Raw genomic sequence first — 18,177 nt, forward strand, 5'->3', positions numbered from 1 at the left:
CTGTTCCATACTCTTAAGCATTTTTGTTGCCCTTCTTTGTACCTCTTCCAATTCTAATATCTTTTTGGAGATGGGGTGACTAGACCTGCACATAGTATTCACGGTGTGGGCATACCATACACTGTGGGGTGTCAGGGAGCTAGTACCCAGCCAACCACCAGCACGTCTCTCTCTCTCACTGATGCAGAAGGTTAACAAAATGACTCTCAGTACTGGGCCCTCTGAGAGACCATCACACCCACAGAATGTCTCCAGCTAAATGACAAAAAAGCCTGCTCTGGGAGCTTGCCACTGGGCCAATCAGAAGGTGCTTCTCTACCCACAGGATTTTTGCAGACTCCTACATCATAGAATACTAAACTGCATCACATTTCACATTATTCAGCATCACATATTAAAATATAAATTAAAGCTAAAATATCTATCAAATGGGATATGTATGAAGATTTCTTTATTAAACTTTTTACCATATCTATGTACATTTAATCATTTTTGTTTTTAAATTCTGGACCAGGATTAAAATTTCCTCTTTCTACACCAGTCTTTAAAAACTGGCAAGACACCCCAATGGACTTACATGCCCACATTGTATTCCAATTTCCCTTTATTCTATTTACTCAAAGTAACATATTTCTTGGCAACTTTTTATATTTATTAGAAATTAGCACCTTTTAGCTTAAGCTGTACTAGAAACTCTTAATTTTAATGAAGTCTTGCCCAAATGAATTGCTCAGCATACACAAGTGCAAACAAACAAAAATTGTAAAAATAGTTCACACGGACATCATTTTTAAATTATGAAGGAAGTTTAGGTTGCAAGGAATAGCAGTATCACACAAACCCCTCCTTTCCAGCAGGATTTGACAATGTATGTCCTTCCTCAACACACACATCTGTAGCACCATCATCCCCCCTTGCCCCCATCTCTGTTACCTTGAAAACAGATTTAGGGTACTCCCAGAATAAGCTCACCTATTGTCCCCTCCCGAGTTCATCAAGAGTTCCCTAAAAACAATTCAATATTAACCAAATCTGTTTTCCTAAGGTATGGGTCTCTAGGGGAGCTAGGAAATACGTGGAGGACACAGATACAGCCTTCCGATGCATGATTGACACAAGCAGTATTCTTTTCCAAAACAAGGCACCTTTTTATTGGTGCAAATAATAAGAATCCCTAATACAATAACAAACTAACAATCCCCTTATTGATGTTATAAACACAAATCCCTTATAAACAAGTAAAAGAGCACCCCAAATCATACTACCTTACTGTTTGAAATGATTCTAAGTGGTTGCACCCTGTTACAGATGGCCAGTCTGTCACAGATTGCTAACAGCAATTTTTAAATGGTTTAAATCTCATACATTTCTTCCACTATCAACACAGACTCACACATCTTTCTTAACCCAGAAATATACATGTACTCACTAACATTATACTATGCTGTCCTATACTATACTATAATTATAATTGACAGGTTTACTCTGTCTGCTGACACAGGACTCCTTCTGGTGCCACTGTTGCTGCTGCCTTCTTGCTTGCTTCTTCAGGACTCCTCTTGTCCACTCTTCTCTCCTCAGCTCTATCTGCACTGGCTGCTACCCACTGACACATCGACTTTTATACTGTCCTGTCAAAACATTCTAGATGCCTTTTTCCCCCCAGTATACTACACTCCCGTTTGTTTGAATGGCCTGGCGTTTTTTGTGATCTTTACTGCACATGCTCAATACAAACATTCCACAAATGCTCACGACTGTTGTTTACCTGAGAATTATGATCTGCTGACCTTTCCCCTACTTTTGCACATACTCCATAAATATCGTGTGACCTGCAGCTTCCAATAGTGGAGTGACTCTTGCTTATTCAAAATGGTGGTCAGGAATACAAAATGAAGTCTGAGTAATTTCTCTGCTATCATCTCCTCCTTTTCAAAACAATTAAGCATATATTCAAGCCAAAGAGCATGCTATTTTATAAATATGCCACATTTAGCATATTGGATTTAATAAATAAAATAAAAACAACAATGGAGCATTAGGGAAACCTATATTTTAAGTCTTTGAGAGGCAGTAGCTACAAATAAAATGTCCTTAAGATTCAATATATTTTATATGCTTTAGCAGTACATATTTTGCATTATTAACTTACTTGGCACATTTAGCAAAATACAAAAAATAAATAAAAATAATGAAACAGACACAAACATCCACATTCACACACTTACCAAGACTTTTGAAGGTAACATGAAAAAACAGGGCATGAGGATAAGAGTTGCCCAGGATTTTAGGAGACATTTTCATGACTGTTTGAAATTTTTATTCAGTGAAAATTTTGTATCCATTCTTTGTTAGTTGTCATGCTTTAACAAGGGTAAATGCATATAATACATAAGGCATTACTTTCCCACTGTTATTTTTCTAGTCACTTTTTCACAGAAGGGCAGAAATACTAAATATATACATTGGATCCCCACAGAATAGCAGTGACTAAACACCTAAAAGCAAGATGGGGAGCAAACACATTGAGAGAATTGTGCTGTGACACTGCTGCAAAAAGCCAAAGCCAGACCCTTTCGACTAATAAAAAAAGCCCTGTGATATAATGAAAATGTATCAACATCTTTACATTTGTACCAATATTTTATAGAGCTATCTGCAAAACAATTACTTTCCCACCCATTTTATTTATCACCACACTGAAGCAGCCTTACAGAATTAATTGCCCTGTGCAGATATAAAACTTTACATTGTATAAAGCCTTTAAAACTGTAACTTCTAGCACCTCCCCAAACCCCTCTCATACAACATTATGATTTTGTCTTACCGAAACAAAATGAAAATGACAATAAAATGTTTAAAAGAGAGACTATCCCAACTTGGAAAAAAAAATAGCATTAGCTTGTTTTTAAAATTTTGCCTAAATGAATTGCCCAGTATGAAGAAACACCAACCAGACAAAAACTTCTCTAAATCTCTTTACAAATACAGGACATAGGACTTTTAATAAGCTCATCATTTTGTGAATTGTGAAGAAAGTTTTAAATTCTGGGATACTGTATTAAAAAAAACCCACCCACTCCCACATTTATAAGGGGATTTTACAGTCAAACACATACAATTTTAAAAGACAAGAACAGAGATAAAATCTCCAGCCTGGCACTGACATCTAAAGAAACATGCCCCTTCATGCCTACCCCACCTCTTCTTTACCTGACTTATTTTTTCTTCAACTACCATCTTCTGCTAACCACATGATTTTTAAATCACATCAAATAAAATTTTAAAATACAAACTATCCTAACTTTTAAAAGTTTAACATGAAAAAAACAGGGTATGGGGTAAGAGAGCTGGCCCAGATTTTAGGGGAAATTTGACAATTGTTTGAAATACTTTTTAGTGAAAGTATGTATTCTTTGTTAATTGTCAGGCTTTAGCATGGGCATTTGTCACACAGCAGCTCTCCCCAGCTTCATGAAGCTTTATTCCCCCTATTGCTTTGCCAATCTTTCTAATCTCTTTGTCCTGGCCTATCAGAAACAGTAACAATAAATACATAAAATAACAGTAACAAAATCATTGGCAGGATTACATACTTGGTGATACTTTGTGGTGGTATTTGTGCAGAGCAACAATTCCTTTGCTGTTGTTTTTTTTATCATCATCATCATCACACTGAAGAAGTCCTAAAGAGTCAAGTTTTCCCTGTTCTTATATAACACTTTACATTTTACTTTTACACAATGTGTCACCTCAGGCTAGTCTACACTAGAAGTGCTGCAGCAGCACAGCTGCACCGATACAGCTGCGCCGCTGTAGCACATCCGGTAAATACACTCTTATGTCGACGGGAGAGAGCTCTTCCGTTGGCAGAATAAAACCACCTCCACAAGAGGTAGTAGACACCGGCACTTAGGATGGTGTAACTTATGTTGCTCAGAGGGGTGGCTTATTCACACACCTGAGTGACATAAGTTACACTGACAGAACTGGTAGTGTGTACAAGTCCCTAGATATTTTACAATGTCAAATAATACAAGACAGTAGATGACAGAAGTGAGAAATTACAGAAAACTGTGTTAGGGTGAGTACAACTGTAATGCAGAGAGACTAAGGGGAAATTAAAAGGCATAGTTGAAGTAGAAGAAGGTGTAATTGAAGAGGAGATTTTAAGCAAATGGGAGCCAGCTGGTTCAGGGTATACCACTTCCCATAAGCCCTTCCCCCCCCAAACAAGCACCTAGGGCCCTTTTCAGGGGAACGGGTGTGTATGCCTTTTGTTTTTAAATGAACGGTAACTTTCCAACAACTATAAAAATACAAAACAAAGTGTTCAAACGTCTTCACCCTCACGCCTTCCCTTTTTACAACAGTCTCTGTCCCACTATGCACTGATCAAAAGTTTCTCCTTACCTTGGAGGAGACCAGGCCTTTTAAAGCATTGTCCCCAAAACTATTGGCTAAGAAAGTACTGTGCAACCATCATATAAAAGAGGACACGCCATTCAAAAAGGTCTGTGAGTTAAAGATGGCGGTTTCTCACAGTCCCTTGAATTAAGCCTCGCCAGCACTGGCACTCAAACAGCTCATGAAGAGACACCAGACAGAGGAAACTGTGGGAACAGAAGGAACCAATATACTCTTGGCACAACCAGTGCGTGCCACTCTGGAAGCATGTCACGGGAGCAGGCCAACAGGGAGAGCACCTGATGAAGGTTATCAAGACAGTGCAGAGGGGGAGCATGAGGCCAGACCGCTGACCCAGCTTTGGTTTAACACTCCAGATCCCAACCAGGAGACCCCAGTTCAAACAGAGTGGGGTGGGTTGGAGAGGGCTGGTAACAGGACCTGGCCATGCTAGCTCAGTGGACTCGCATGTTCAGCTTCCAGCTGAAAGGTCGATGGAGTGAGACCATCCCAAGGCAATTAAGAAAAAAAAAAAAAAAAAAAAAAAAAAAAAAGCTGTGACCTGAAGAGGTCTCTTGACACACAAAGGAAAGGTTTTCAAGCATAGTATAAAAACTAGTATGATGCCTTATCTGCGTTTCTTATTTTAAATCTCTCAGCAGCTGAGTGATGGTTCTTTAGAGGCCTGGGAGAATGTGACCACCAAAAGCCATGAAGGAACAATCAGTTTGGGCCTGGCCTGCTTTTGCCCCGGCCCGCTTTTGCCCTGGCCCAAAACCGGATGCTCTGTAGGCAAGGGTGCAGGAACAATTTTTATAGTGAGGGTGTTGAGAGCCATTGAATCAAACTGTAAGCCCTGTATACAATGGAAACCACTTCAAGCCAAGGGGTGAGGCAGCACCCCCAGAACCCCTACTTCCATAGGATACCAAAAAAGAAGGGGATGCTGACACGTACTATCTAACTCTGAGAAAGAAATCTGGCATGGAGGCTGTGCTAACCCATAACCGGTCAAACTTTTGCTTTTGATTGTACAAGTTGCCATAAGCAGAATCATCACACATTGTCTGAAAGAGAAGCAGTCTGAGAACTCTGAGATTGTGTCATAGATGCCCCAGGCCAAAGCAGCCATGACTGTGAGCTGGACTGCACATGATGTGAACCAAAAACTCTCAAATATTTGTCCCTGTTTAACCCAGGAATATTGTGCTCAAGCAGTAGAGTAGGTGAACAACATGACAGATGCTAGAGACCCAGATAAAGTATTAGATGAAATAATCAGACCCTCAGGTAAATGCTTAATGCAGAATCTTGAACTTCTTCTTCCTTCAGCAAATTACAAAGCCCTGTTTATAAGAAAAAAAAAAAAAGAACTGTTTGTAAAATACCTAAGTTAGAGGGTACTTTGGGAACAAAACTGCTGATTCAAAAATAAAATAAAAGTGTGGTGGGGACGGGGGTTGTAAATACAATATCAGTTGCAAATGCCTGTGTGAAGCATGTTTTTCATGGGACACTCCATTGGAGTCCCTGTGTCACATGAAGAGATCGGCACTGAGCTACTCGGCTCCTCATGCAAATCCTACGAAAACACAGCCCCATGCATACAGCATCTGAGGCACTGGTTTGCCCCTAGCAGGCCAGGAAGCAACTTGAAGATAAGAACCGAGACCTGAACTTGATTCAATATTCTATGGGAAGCCAGAGTAGAGACTGAGGGCAGGCCTGAGTTGTCCATGCATAGCCTTTGTCGAGAGAAGTGCTGCAGTGTTCTGTACTAGCTGGAGTTTCCTAAGTGCTGACGCTTTCGTGCCCAGGTCCATAGCACAGCTGTAGTCCAGCCAACAGGTGACAAAGGTATGAACAACTACTGAGGCCAGCTTATTGTCCACCAGGATGGGACAGAGTTTCCTAGCCAACTAGAGATGAGAGAAAGCATTACTCACAGGGGCAGCTATGTGAGCGCTTAGTGCCAACAAGGAATCCAAGAGTCCTCCCACACTACACAGGGAACTGGCCAATTGTGGGTAAATGATTTAGATGTAGGAGCTGATCACAGGATGTTCAGAGCTTTCTGAGATGTAATAATCAAATCCCATTACAACATGGAAATCTTATCTCAGCCTCCTGCTCTGTACAACTCTGTCCCAGGAAGGTGTTCCATTCTCTGCTTTGATAACCATTACATGTCCCCATTATACGACCACTCCAGCCTGGCCTGACTCGCTGAGACTGTGGGAACCAGCAGAGGTATCATTCACTTGGCCCATCCCTAGTTAGAACACTTCTGCGGTTTCTCCCCTGTGTGGATTCTCTGATGTGAAAAAAGGTAGGTGCTCCGAGTGAAGGTTTTCCCACACTCGGTGCACTTATAGGGCCGCTCTCCCGTGTGGGTTCTCTGGTGTATAATAAGGTCTGAACGCAGACAGAAGCCTTTCCCACACTCGGGGCATTTGTAGGGCCTCTCTCCCGTGTGGGTTCTCTGGTGTTTTCTAAAATGAGATCGATCACTGAAGGTTTTTGCACAGGTCAGGCATATATAAGGTCTCTCTCCCGTGTGGGTTCTGTGGTGTGTGACCAGGTATGAGCGCCTCCTGAAGCTTTTCCCACACTCAGGACACTTATAGGGCATCTCTCCTGTGTGGATTCGCTGGTGTGTATTAAAATGTGACTTGTCACTGAAGCTTTTCCCACAGTCGGGGCATTTGTAGGGTCGCTCTCCCGTGTGGGTTCTCTGGTGTATAACTAGGTAAGAGTTCCGACTGAAGCTTTTCTCGCACTGTGGGCATTTGTAGGGCTTCTCTCCCGTGTGGATCCTCTGGTGAGTCTTAAATTGAGATCTATCACCGAAGCATCTCTCGCAGGTCAGGCATTTGTAGGGTCTCTCCCCAGTGTGGGTTCTCTGGTGAATGACAAGGTGTGAGCTCTGACTGAAGCTCTTCCCACACTCAGGGCATTTGTAGGGTCTCTCTCCCGTGTGGGTTCTCTGATGGGAAGTAAGGAGGTGGTACTGAGGGAAGCTTTTCCCACAGTCAGTGCATATGTAGGATTTCTGCCCCAAGTGGATTCTCTGGTGAAGATTGAGATCTGAGCTCTTGCTGAAGCTCTTCTCACAGTCCGGGCACTTATAGGGGTTCTCTCCCATGTGGATTTTCTGGTGAATAATAAGAACGGATCTCCAACGGAAGCTCTTCCCACACTCACTACAGGTGAAGGGTCCCTCTCCAGCAGGGATTTTCGGTTGAACAATATCTCTGATTTCCTCTACCCTTCTGCTCCTCTGAATGGATTTACCCCATCTACCCCCTGGCTGGTTTCTCTGCTGCCTCTCTGGCCTGTGCTGCCTCTCACGGGCTTCTCCCTGCTCAGGACTCTGCGAAACATGCCCTTCGGCTCTTTCTGATACCATCGTGTATGGTTCTACTTGATCAGGACCTTCCTGCTGAAGATTTTCCTCATTGTTTCCACTCACCGTCCTGTTACCTGCTGGGACAGAGAGAGAATCCAGACAGAAATCACTCCCTGTGTCGGCGAGACAGAGAACAGCAGAAAGAGGTATGGCACAAGGGAGAATATACTCCAACGACTACTGGGGACCAATAAAATAGGAACTGAATCACCTCACAAACCCTTCCCCAGAGGGGAGAGAGCTGGTGACCAATTCCATCGCCTTGTCCCATTTTAATATTGATGAGGGCAGCAGCTATAGGTTTACACAGAACTGGTGAAACTGCCCAAGGATAAAAATATTGGTTTCTGAGTCAATTTAGTTGCCACCTCACCTGTGTGAATGTTTCTCAGGATCTCTTTTTCCTCGTAATCCTGGAGATCAGGGACCCATGGCTTCTCCTCACATTCCAGCCGGGAGATCATGTCAGATTTGGAAACTGGAAATCCTGCTTGGGGGGGGGGGCAAGAAAACAAGTGTTGATCTTGTTCATTAGGGTAAGAGCTGTTACTACTTCAAGATCCATGTTCTAAGTAGCAAAACCCAGAAAGGCTCCTTCCTCTCCCTCCCACAACTCTACAGGGACTTGGCTGTACATTGTAAAAGATCCCATGAGGCACTGTTCTGGAGCAAGTGTTCAACCACTCTGCCTAGGGAATGGCCCTAACTTATTCCCATGACAAGTTGAGCATAGTTGCTATGCTCTTTAGGTATCTGGGGTACAACCAAGTCTCCATCGCTGTCAATTATAACCCCTCCATCCCTTCCCCCCACCCCACACACACATACCTCCACAACACAAACCAGAGCAGGAAAACCTTAAGGGCTGGTAAAAAAAATCCACACCCCTGAATGACTTAGTTAAGCTAACCTAAGTCTCCGTGCAGACAGCATTAGGTCGACGGAAGAATTCTGTCGATCCAGCAACCATCTCTCAGGGAGGTAGATTAACTATAGCAATGGGAAATCCCCTCCCATTACTGTAGTACATGTCTACACTGAAGCACTACAGCAGTACACCTGCAGCTGTGTTGCTGTAGCGTTTTAAGTGTAGACACAGCCTTAGGGAACCAAAAGGGATACATTCAGGAAATGGAAGTAGGGGCATGTCTCCAAGGAAGTATATATGGAAATAGCACAAGCATGTGGGGACAAACTCAGGAAAGCCAAGGCAAAGAATGAGTTACAGCTGGCAAGGAATGTTAGAGACAATCAAGAAGAGATTGTATAAATATGTCAGGCAAAAAAGAAAGATCAAGGACAGCATGGGTCCACTGCTCAATGGAGAAAGTGAGCTGGTAACGGAAGATGATAGGAAGGCAGAGCTGCTCAATGCCTACTTTTCTTCAGTCTTCTCACAAAAAATAACAAGGATGATTAGTGAAGTTACCATAGACAATAAAGGGGAAGGGCTGCAGATCAGGATAAGTAAAAAACACGTCAGAGATCTTCTGCCAATTAGAATGAAATCAAATCAGCAGGGCTGAATGCTATTCACCACAGGCTGCTGAATGAATTAGCTGAAGAAATCTTGGAGTCACTAGCAATAACATCTGCAAACTCATGGATGACAGGAGAGGTCCCAGATGACTGGAGCAGGGCTAACGTAGGGCCCATCTTTAACGGCAGGTCTATACTACGGCAGGGATTGACACTCTGAGATCGATCCACTGGCGGTCAATTTAGTGGGTCTAGTAAAGACCCGCCAAATCGACTGCAGATAGCTCTCCAGTCAACCCCGTACTCTGCCGCTGATGAGAAGAGTAAGGTAAGTCGACCCATTGACACCCCCCCCCGTGGTGTAGACCCAGCGATAACTTGACCTAAGGTACGTCAACTCCAGCTACATTATTCACGTAGCTGGAGTTGCATAGCATAGGTTGACTTACCACAGAAGTGTAGACATAGCCTGAAAAGGGGAAAAAAGAGGAGCTGGGGAACTATAGACCAATCAGCCTGACTTCGATACCTGGGAAGTTACTAGAGCAATGTATAAAACATTCAATTTGCAAATACCTGGAGCATGAAGGGGTGATCACTAGCAACCATCATGGATTTACCAAGAAGAAATCATTCCAAACCAGCTTGATTTCCTTCTGTGACAAGGTAACTAGTTTGGTGGATGGGAGAATGTGGTGGACATAATATACCTGGACTTCAGCAAGGCTTTTGACACAGTCCCACATGACAATCTGATAAGTAGGCTAAAGAAATGTCAGCTTGGTGGCACTACCATTAAGTGGATACATAATTGGTTAAACAACCACAAACAAAAAGTAACTATTAATGGAATGATGTCAGATTGGAGGGAGGTCTCAAGTGGGGTTCAACAGGGATCTGTACCAGGCCCGGTGTTGTTTAACATCTTTATTAATGGCCTGGCTGTAGGTATAGACAGCATACTGATCAAATGGGCAGATGATACAACGTGGGGAGGGGGAGAGTTGCCAACACTTTGGAGGACAGAGCTAAAATTCAGAGGGATCTTGATAAATTGGAGAACTGGGCTATAGACAACAAAATGAAATTCAACAAAGACAAATGTAAGGTGCTACACTTAGGGAAGAGAACCCTGTATTAATGCACCAATACAGAATGAGGGATAACTGGCTTGGCAGCAGCACTGCTGAGAAGGATCTGGGAATTGTGGTGGATCACAACCTCAACACAAGTCAGCAGTGTGATGCTGTTGCAAAAAAAGCAAAGCAATTTTAGGTTGCATTAACAGAGGCATAGTGCAAGTCACGATAGGTGATAGTACAGCTCTATTCAACACTGGTTAGGTCTCAGCTGGAGTACTCTGTCCAATTTAGATCACCAATGTATAGAAAGGATGTGGAGAAACTGAAAAGGATCCAGAGGTGAGCGATCAAAGGGATGGAATGCAAACCATATGAGCAAAGGCTGAAGGAACTGGGTATATTTAGTTTGGAAAAGAGGAGATGAAGGAGGGACATGGCACTGGTCTTCAAATACTTGAAAGGTTGCCATAAAAAAAAGATGGAGAAAAGTTGTTCTCTCTTGTCACAAAGGGCAGGACAAGAGGTGGTGGGTTCGAACTACAGCATAGCAGATTAAGGGTACCCTTACAGAGTTTTTGCACTGTAAGTTTCACTGGTGATAGGGAACCGGTGAAAGTAAAGCGCTGGTTTGTGTACTCACTCAATTCCTCAGGCATCAGAGAGTGTTTACACTACCAGCACTTCCGTCGCCAATGAGAACAGCGCTGTAGGGCAGCTATCCCACAGTGCAGCTCCCTTGATAGGTCTCATAGGAAGGGGGGGGGTGAGCGGAGGGCATTCTGGGTCCCTGCCCAGTGCCCTATGCTGCCCTGCTTCATGTCCCAGTAGCCCCATGACTTCCTTGTTTCTTTCATGGCATTTTTTTTAAAACCCCCTGCTGTCTGGCTGCTGTCCCTGCCATATTTACAAGCAAAGGGAAAGAGAGCTTCAAACTTCCCGGGGCTTACAGAGGGAGGGGCGGACGTCCGTTTACTTGGCGTCAGAGCAGCGGAGATGCTGGCCAGAGTGGTCACTTTTGGAACTGTGGGATATCCTTCAGAGGCCAAAAGGTATTTACACCGGTAGAATGTGTCTTCATTTTCACAACAGCACAAAAAGAACAGCGGTAAGAGTTATATGCCTCTCATGAAGGTGGTTTTCTTTTTGTGGTGAAACGTCTGAGTTTCACCGCAAAAGGTCATTAACAAGTGTAGACGCTCCTGTGGTTTTAACACAAAAAAGGGACTTTTTGCACTTTAAATGGTAAGTGTAGACATAGCCTTAGACTAAATCTCAGGAAAAAATTCCTAACTGTAAGAACAGAAGGAAAATGGAACCGATACCTCGGGAGGTTGTGGAAGCTCCTTCATTGGAGGTTTTCAAAAGGAGGCTGGATAGCCATCTGTCTTGGATGGTTTAGACACAACAAATCCTGCATCTTGCCAGGGGGTGAGACTAGATGACCCTTGCAGTCCCTTCTAACCCTATAATTTAGACTGTGAGCTCTTTGGGGTGGGGACTCTCTCACTGTGCATCTGTGCAGTGCCTAGCTCAAGGGGGCAGTGATCCCTGATTGAGGCCTTTAGGTGCTGCCCAAATATGAGTCGCCAAGAAATAAACAGAGGAAATGCCACCTAGGGCCTGGAAAGAAAATCACTAGACACCTGCCCTCAGTCTGGCACAGACAGCAAAAAGCTTCCTGTCACAGGTTCATGATGGAAGAGCACAAGGGCATATCCAATGGCTGGTCAATGGTCATTCAGCCCTTCCCATGACCCATGAGCCCTGTTCTGCCCCTGCAGAGTCCTGAGTCCGAGTGCAGTGTGAAACACAAAGACTAGCCTTCCTCTCTCTTTCCCCCCAATGCACACTAAATTCGTCCGAACCTTGCTCAGCCCCATGACACTGCTCCATGCCCTTCCTGGTGGTGGCAGAGTGTTGAGAACATCTGGGGCCTCCCTCTAACAAAGCTGGCTGAGGCACACCACAGACAAGATGGAGAAGTGCATCAGAAAATTGCCCACTGGGGACCTGGGCAGAGCCGAGTCATGAGACACTTGTCTATCTCAGAGGCTCCAAAGGACGTTAGCCCTGGGAACAGGAGGAGACAGCGAGTTTGTCCCACTTGCAAACCTTGGTTATAGGAAGGCTAACATCATTGTTACGTCCCTGCATCTTCTTTCCTGGGGGTATGGAGGGGCCAGTCTCACACACAGGGGATCTGGGACTGTCATGTGAAATCTGGGGGACCAGTGAAGAACCATGCACAGAAACTGACCAAGATGCTCCAGAGGCACACAGTCCTCCCCCACAGCCCCACAACACATACACACTTTCTAATACTCAAGGGGACAGGAATCCTTACCCAGCGAGGTCACAGTCTCATAATTCTCCTGCATGACGCCCCAGTAAAATGCTCTCTGACCCAGGTCCAGCAGAGCCCACTCTTCCTCTGTGAAATACACAGCCACTTCCTCAAAGGTCACTAGTTCTACCGCAGACATTTCCCTTCCCTTCCTCTGGGGGATGGGACAATCTGGACTTGGATGTTACTCTGCAGCCTGTCAGGGTGAGAAGGACAATTAGTCACCCCAGGTTCTTTCTATGTGCACACATTCTAGACTCTGCCATGTGGGGAAACAGTTCCACAAAGATTTTCAAAATCAGCAACATCAAGTTAGTCCCAAAATCAATGCTTAATTTGCGTCAGGGCTGAGCCCCGGCACCTCTAGCCTTGGCAGTTCATAGTCCTGGCACCTCTGGCCTTGCTGCATCAGTTATAAATGTAAAAATATTGCTTGAGCCCCAGCACCTCTTACATTACAAATTAAGCACTGTCCAAAATCCATATTCATTTCTCTCAATAAGTCTTCTGAGATTCCAAAATGTTCAGCCAGCAACATTGGAATTCGGTTCTGAATACCTTTTATTCAGGTGCCCGAACATGGATTTAGAAATCTACCTTTAGGCTCTTGTATTTCAAGACACTGGCTTGGTCACTTTATTCCAGTGCAGGTGCCACCTCTCCCACCAGGACTAATCTGATTGAGACATTGTTAAAACCTCTGGGTAACAGAGATTTAAGTGAAGTCATTGGGACCACTCACATGGCCAAAGACAAGCATATAAGCAAGTGTTTACCAGATCAGATCTGAAGTTAGTACAAATCATATCAAAAAGAAAAAAAGTCAGTGTGTACGCACAATGGAGATTTACCAACCCTTATAACAAAGCAATTTCAAAACAGGTCTTTCCATATTACAGAGATGAGAGTGTCTCAGCCAGAAATTCAGTCAAATGTAGTTTCTAGCCAAAAGTTTTTAACATGCAAGAGCTGTTGAAAATTTGATCAAACTTTTTTATGCATGGTGCTTCTTTCCCATCCTGCCCCATCTCAAAAAACAGCTGAGTGTCTTTTCCTCAATGTTTCTACAATAAATTCACCCCGGACAGAAATTTTCAACCCTAAAGACGAGCATAAGATTTGCCAAACTGAATCAGACCCATGGTCCATCTAGTAATTCTGAGCATGTTATAAGCAAAGGAATTGGTCCCTTCAGGCTGAAGTTGTGCAGCCAAAGAGCACAATCCCAGGAGCCGCTTTGGGGAATCCCCCTAACACTGTCCTAAGAACAGCACATCCCCCCAGCAACAGAGGCAGGAACTGGCTTTTCCTCTCCCTGCCCCCCACCTTGTCCCAGGAAAGTCAATCTGCCTGGGCTGCTGCAGGGAATGGGGTTGGGCAGGGCTGGGAGCCGGGAACCTCCCTCCCCACTGGCAGCTCCTGTTGCCCCTGCCCCTCCCCACCACTCGGGCTGGAAGACTCAGTCCCTGGCCCGGGGCCTTCGCTCTCTTGGTGCTGGCTCGGCTCCTGCAGGCGCTCAGGGGGGCAGAGCCGGGGGGGTCAGGGAGGGCAGCAGCTCTGGGACTCACAGACCCCCGCCCCCGCGGGAGCAGAGCTGGGGCGAGGAGGGGCCGTTGGTGCAGAGTCACTTTCCTGCCCGGCCCCAGCCCTTTCCCGGGTCTCTCCCCTCACCTGCAGGCTCCGGCTCAGGGGCTGGTGTCGGCAGAGCCCGGGGCTGCCCAGGGGCTGGTTCCAGCCCCCGGAGAAAGTCCCCCCGGCTGGGCCCCGAGGGGCGCTGGGGACGGGCTCTCCCCGCACACACCCCGCTGGGCAGCGGCAGCGGCTCAGCCCGGGCTCCCGGCTCACGATGGAGACGGCGGCAGCGTCTGACCCGGGAAGCTCAGCCCCGGATCTGCGGGCCGAGAGCAGCGGGCTGGAGCCAGGCGGATGCTCAGTAACAGCTGCTGAAGCCGCTGCCCTCACTCTGCCCATACTACACCGGCCATCAAAGGGGGTAAAAAGGCGGGTGGGGGGTGCAGGGTGCTCAGGGGAGGGCGAGGTGTGACGACACAAATCTCAACCCTCCCCTTTTGCAGAGAGAGGCCAAATCGGGGGCAGGGCGCAGGACCAGGGGTCGAGCACAGGGGCCAAGCGCTGCCGGAGGGGGCCCCGGGATGCGGGCGGAGCGGATAAAAGTTATTGCAGAGGGGGTGAGCTAGCTGCAGCAGGGGCTGCCAAACAGGGGGGCGGGGGGCTTGTGCTCCTAGCTGGCTGGAACATGTCAGCTCCCCCTTCCCAAACCTGGGTGTTAAAGGCGCAGTGTCACCCAGTGCCTAGACAAGGCAGCTCTTCTCTGTCTGAAACGGCCGGTGTATTGACAGGTTTCAGAGTACCAGCCCTGTTAGTCTGTATCCGCAAAAAGAAAAGGAGAACTTGTGGCCCCTTAGAGACTAACCGTTTATGCTCGAATAAATTTGTTAGTCTCTAAGGTGCCACAAGTTCTCCTTTTCTTTTGGCTGGTGTATTGGTGTTTAAAAAAATTCTTTGGCAATTTCTGTGACTGTAACATGCAGACACCTCCAGCCTCATAGCAGTTCATTTGTTTGACTTATTGGAGTTCTGATTGCCAGGACTGGCCTCCCTTTCCTGTAATCCACTGTCAGTGTAGCTTCACTCCTTTTAATTATTTAATGTTTACAATTATTTTTGGCTCATTGTTTTTACCACTCCAACATTTACTTTGGTTCACATTTTGTGCAGATGAATGGAATGTTGCTACTTTAATGTTTATAATAGCAAATACTAATGAGTAATATAATTAAGATTAATATTAAACTATGCAAATAGTTTAAGCAATCGCATCTCACAGTGAGTTCTAGTACAACACTTCCTGTGTTTTACTGTGATTTTGTAATATGCAGTTTTACTCCATAGTAAAAGTTTATTATTTGTGATCATATGACTACGGCTGACTGAGTTCTTGGGTTGTCATCAGTATTCAGGAATTGCCATTTTCTTTGATCCAGTGAGGATTGCCCTTTTCAGCTGTAGTTTTGCCTCTCTTTGCAGCACCCCTGTGCATTTTTCACATTGCACCACTTGTGTGTAGAACTAACTTCCCAATATATTCAGTAAGGGCACTGTACTATCCTGTATGAAATTCCTTTCAAAGGCAAATTTGCACTGTAATTTTTATTAAACATATGTATTAAACATACACTATCAACAACCCTAAGAATTAAAAACTGTACTACTTGTGCACCAAAAATTATGAACTTTTTAAAAATAAATATATTTGGGGTTTTTTTATCTGCCTTTTTGTTTCTGAGCCTTTAGGGTGCACTTGTTTCATATTTGCAGGCTTTTTTTGCTGCAGACATGAAGGGCTAGAAACATTTTTGTTGTTTTTGTTAAGGAAAGCTGAGTTGCTCAGACAGTTCCTTGATTCCAGTGTTGTCCCTCTTCTCTTTCCCTAGGCAGTACATTGTGACCCACCTTCCACGTGCCTGCACAAGGACTGTGGGTTGTGCAGGGGGCTGTGCTCCCCAGAGCATCCCTGTCCACTCCAGAGGAGGCATCAGGGTTCTCCAAAATCTGCTCTGGCTGCAGGACATGGCGCCATGCAGGAGAGTCAACGGCAGGCGCAGTCACAGACATGATGGCTGGCACAGCTACTGGTGGTGGAACTGAACCACCAGCGGAACTCCCTGCTGCTAGCCCATGCATTCAGCATCTGCTCCAGGATCAATCAGTCCTGTTCCACGTTCCTACACTCTTCATCCAGGGACTTCTCCCTCTTCCCATTGTGTCCTGCTTCTTCTTCATCCTCTTGAACTCCAGGCACTCTTTGCTCCTGCATGCCACAACCCTGAAAAGGTCCTCTATGTTCCTCAGTGTGGGCCAGTTTTAGGACCCAGCGCCCTGGGTGGGAGGCTTGGCCAAGCAGAAAGTGTCTGCCAGTGGAATGAAACAGACAGCATATTAATTGTATTGCTGTGAGGGAAAAAAAAAAAAGAATCCCCCCCACTTTGCTTTCTCCATCTACACATGGCTGCGGGTTGCAACATTTTGAAATGTGTATTTAATCCTTTATGAATTCTCCTGTGCAGACCCTCCTACTTCTAGCATCAGGAGAGCCCCACCCACACACCATGATAAGGAACATTCATTTTATTTAAAAGAAAAAAAAGTGTTGAAAAAAAGCCACCCCTGGCTGAGGCAGAGCACAGTTACCAACTTGCTCTAACTTTGTTTCTGGCTGGGGAAGCCATAGAAGATATACATGGGTGGCAGGTATAATAGGCCAGGGGAGGCTAAGCCTCCCCAACCCAGGCTGTGTGGCCCCTCCCATGCTCCACCCTGAGGCCCCACCCTCACTCTCCCTCTCCCCAGAGGCTGTTGGGAACTCAGCTTGGGCTGGCAGCCTGGAGTTTGGGACAGCTGGTGGCCTGGCCCCAGGGGGGCTTGGGCTGGTGCTTGGGCCGGCCAACAGTCCAGGGGTTGGGCCAGTGCTTGGGCTGGCTGGGGCATTGGTGCAGCTGGGGCGAGTGGGCAGGTGCTCCTCTGGCTGTGGGGGGCTTGGGGCTCCAGTAGGCGAGGGGGGTGGAAGGGGCAGGATCTCAGGTGGGGCCAGGAGGCTAGCACCCCCGAACGGGGGGGGTTCACGTGCCACCCATGAAGATATACGTCTTTTGGAAATATTAGAATGGAAGAAGGAAGTAGTTTTCCAAGTAAGTGGTGGGACCCCATTATCTAATGCAAAGGAGATATTTAGGTGGCTGAACAGCAAGTGAGCAAATGGAGTGGTTCTACTGGAGGGGGCTGGGGGGAGAAAGTTCTCTCTACCCAGACATCTGAACAACTGTTTGGAATTCCTGCTGGGGGGGAGGTGAATCAAGATGTTGGAGTAGGTTCAGAGTCTTGCAAGTGGCAGAGTGGATTCCCCTCCCCCTCATCTTCCCACCACAGCCTAGAAGCCCAGGAAGAGGCAGGAAGTAGGAAGAGGCAGCCAGCTAAGACTGTCTGCTGCATGAAATGTCACCTAAAGTCACCTGGCAGAAGTGGAGGAAAATCAGAACAATAAAATAACAGGCTGAGTGTATAACAAGCAATGAGGACCACAAAGAACTTCACCACTCTCTGAAACCCAATGGATTTATAAACCTGTGCTGTATGGGACTGTGCAGTTTGCTAGCCAAAGTCTAAGTGTAACATGACATTAGCATTCTTGGGTTACCACCAGCTGCGCTTGCAAAGACATGCACTCATACCTCCTAGGCCTATAAGCCTTTACTTGTTTTGCTAGCTATAATTGCAAACGGAGCTTGTCAGAGACATTAGGGAGTTGTGGCTACATTTTTTTTTCTCCCTTTGGCAAAGTCAAAAGCCCTTGAGTTAGGAAATGCCAGAATGAACGCTGCCCATGCAACCTTAATTCAGTTTACTTGTGCCCATGCATTATGATGCAGCTTTAATTA

The 18,177-nt window shown here is 45.7% G+C and overlaps 1 protein-coding gene across 1 annotated transcript in view; it reads right to left on the minus strand.

Moving 5' to 3' along the window:
- Positions 1 to 1,027: 1,027 nt before the first annotated feature.
- LOC141999009 (uncharacterized) overlaps positions 1,028 to 18,177 on the minus strand; it is a 33,119-nt gene continuing 15,969 nt past the window's right edge. Inside the window, exon 5 of the mRNA XM_074972086.1 lies at positions 1,028 to 7,629. Within this exon, the coding sequence (XP_074828187.1) occupies positions 6,680 to 7,629 (950 nt within the window). The 3' untranslated portion in view covers positions 1,028 to 6,679. The remainder of the gene's footprint in view (positions 7,630 to 18,177) is intronic.

This window comes from Natator depressus, chromosome 14, assembly GCF_965152275.1.
Source record: "Natator depressus isolate rNatDep1 chromosome 14, rNatDep2.hap1, whole genome shotgun sequence".
Classification (NCBI taxonomy): Eukaryota; Metazoa; Chordata; order Testudines; family Cheloniidae; genus Natator; species Natator depressus.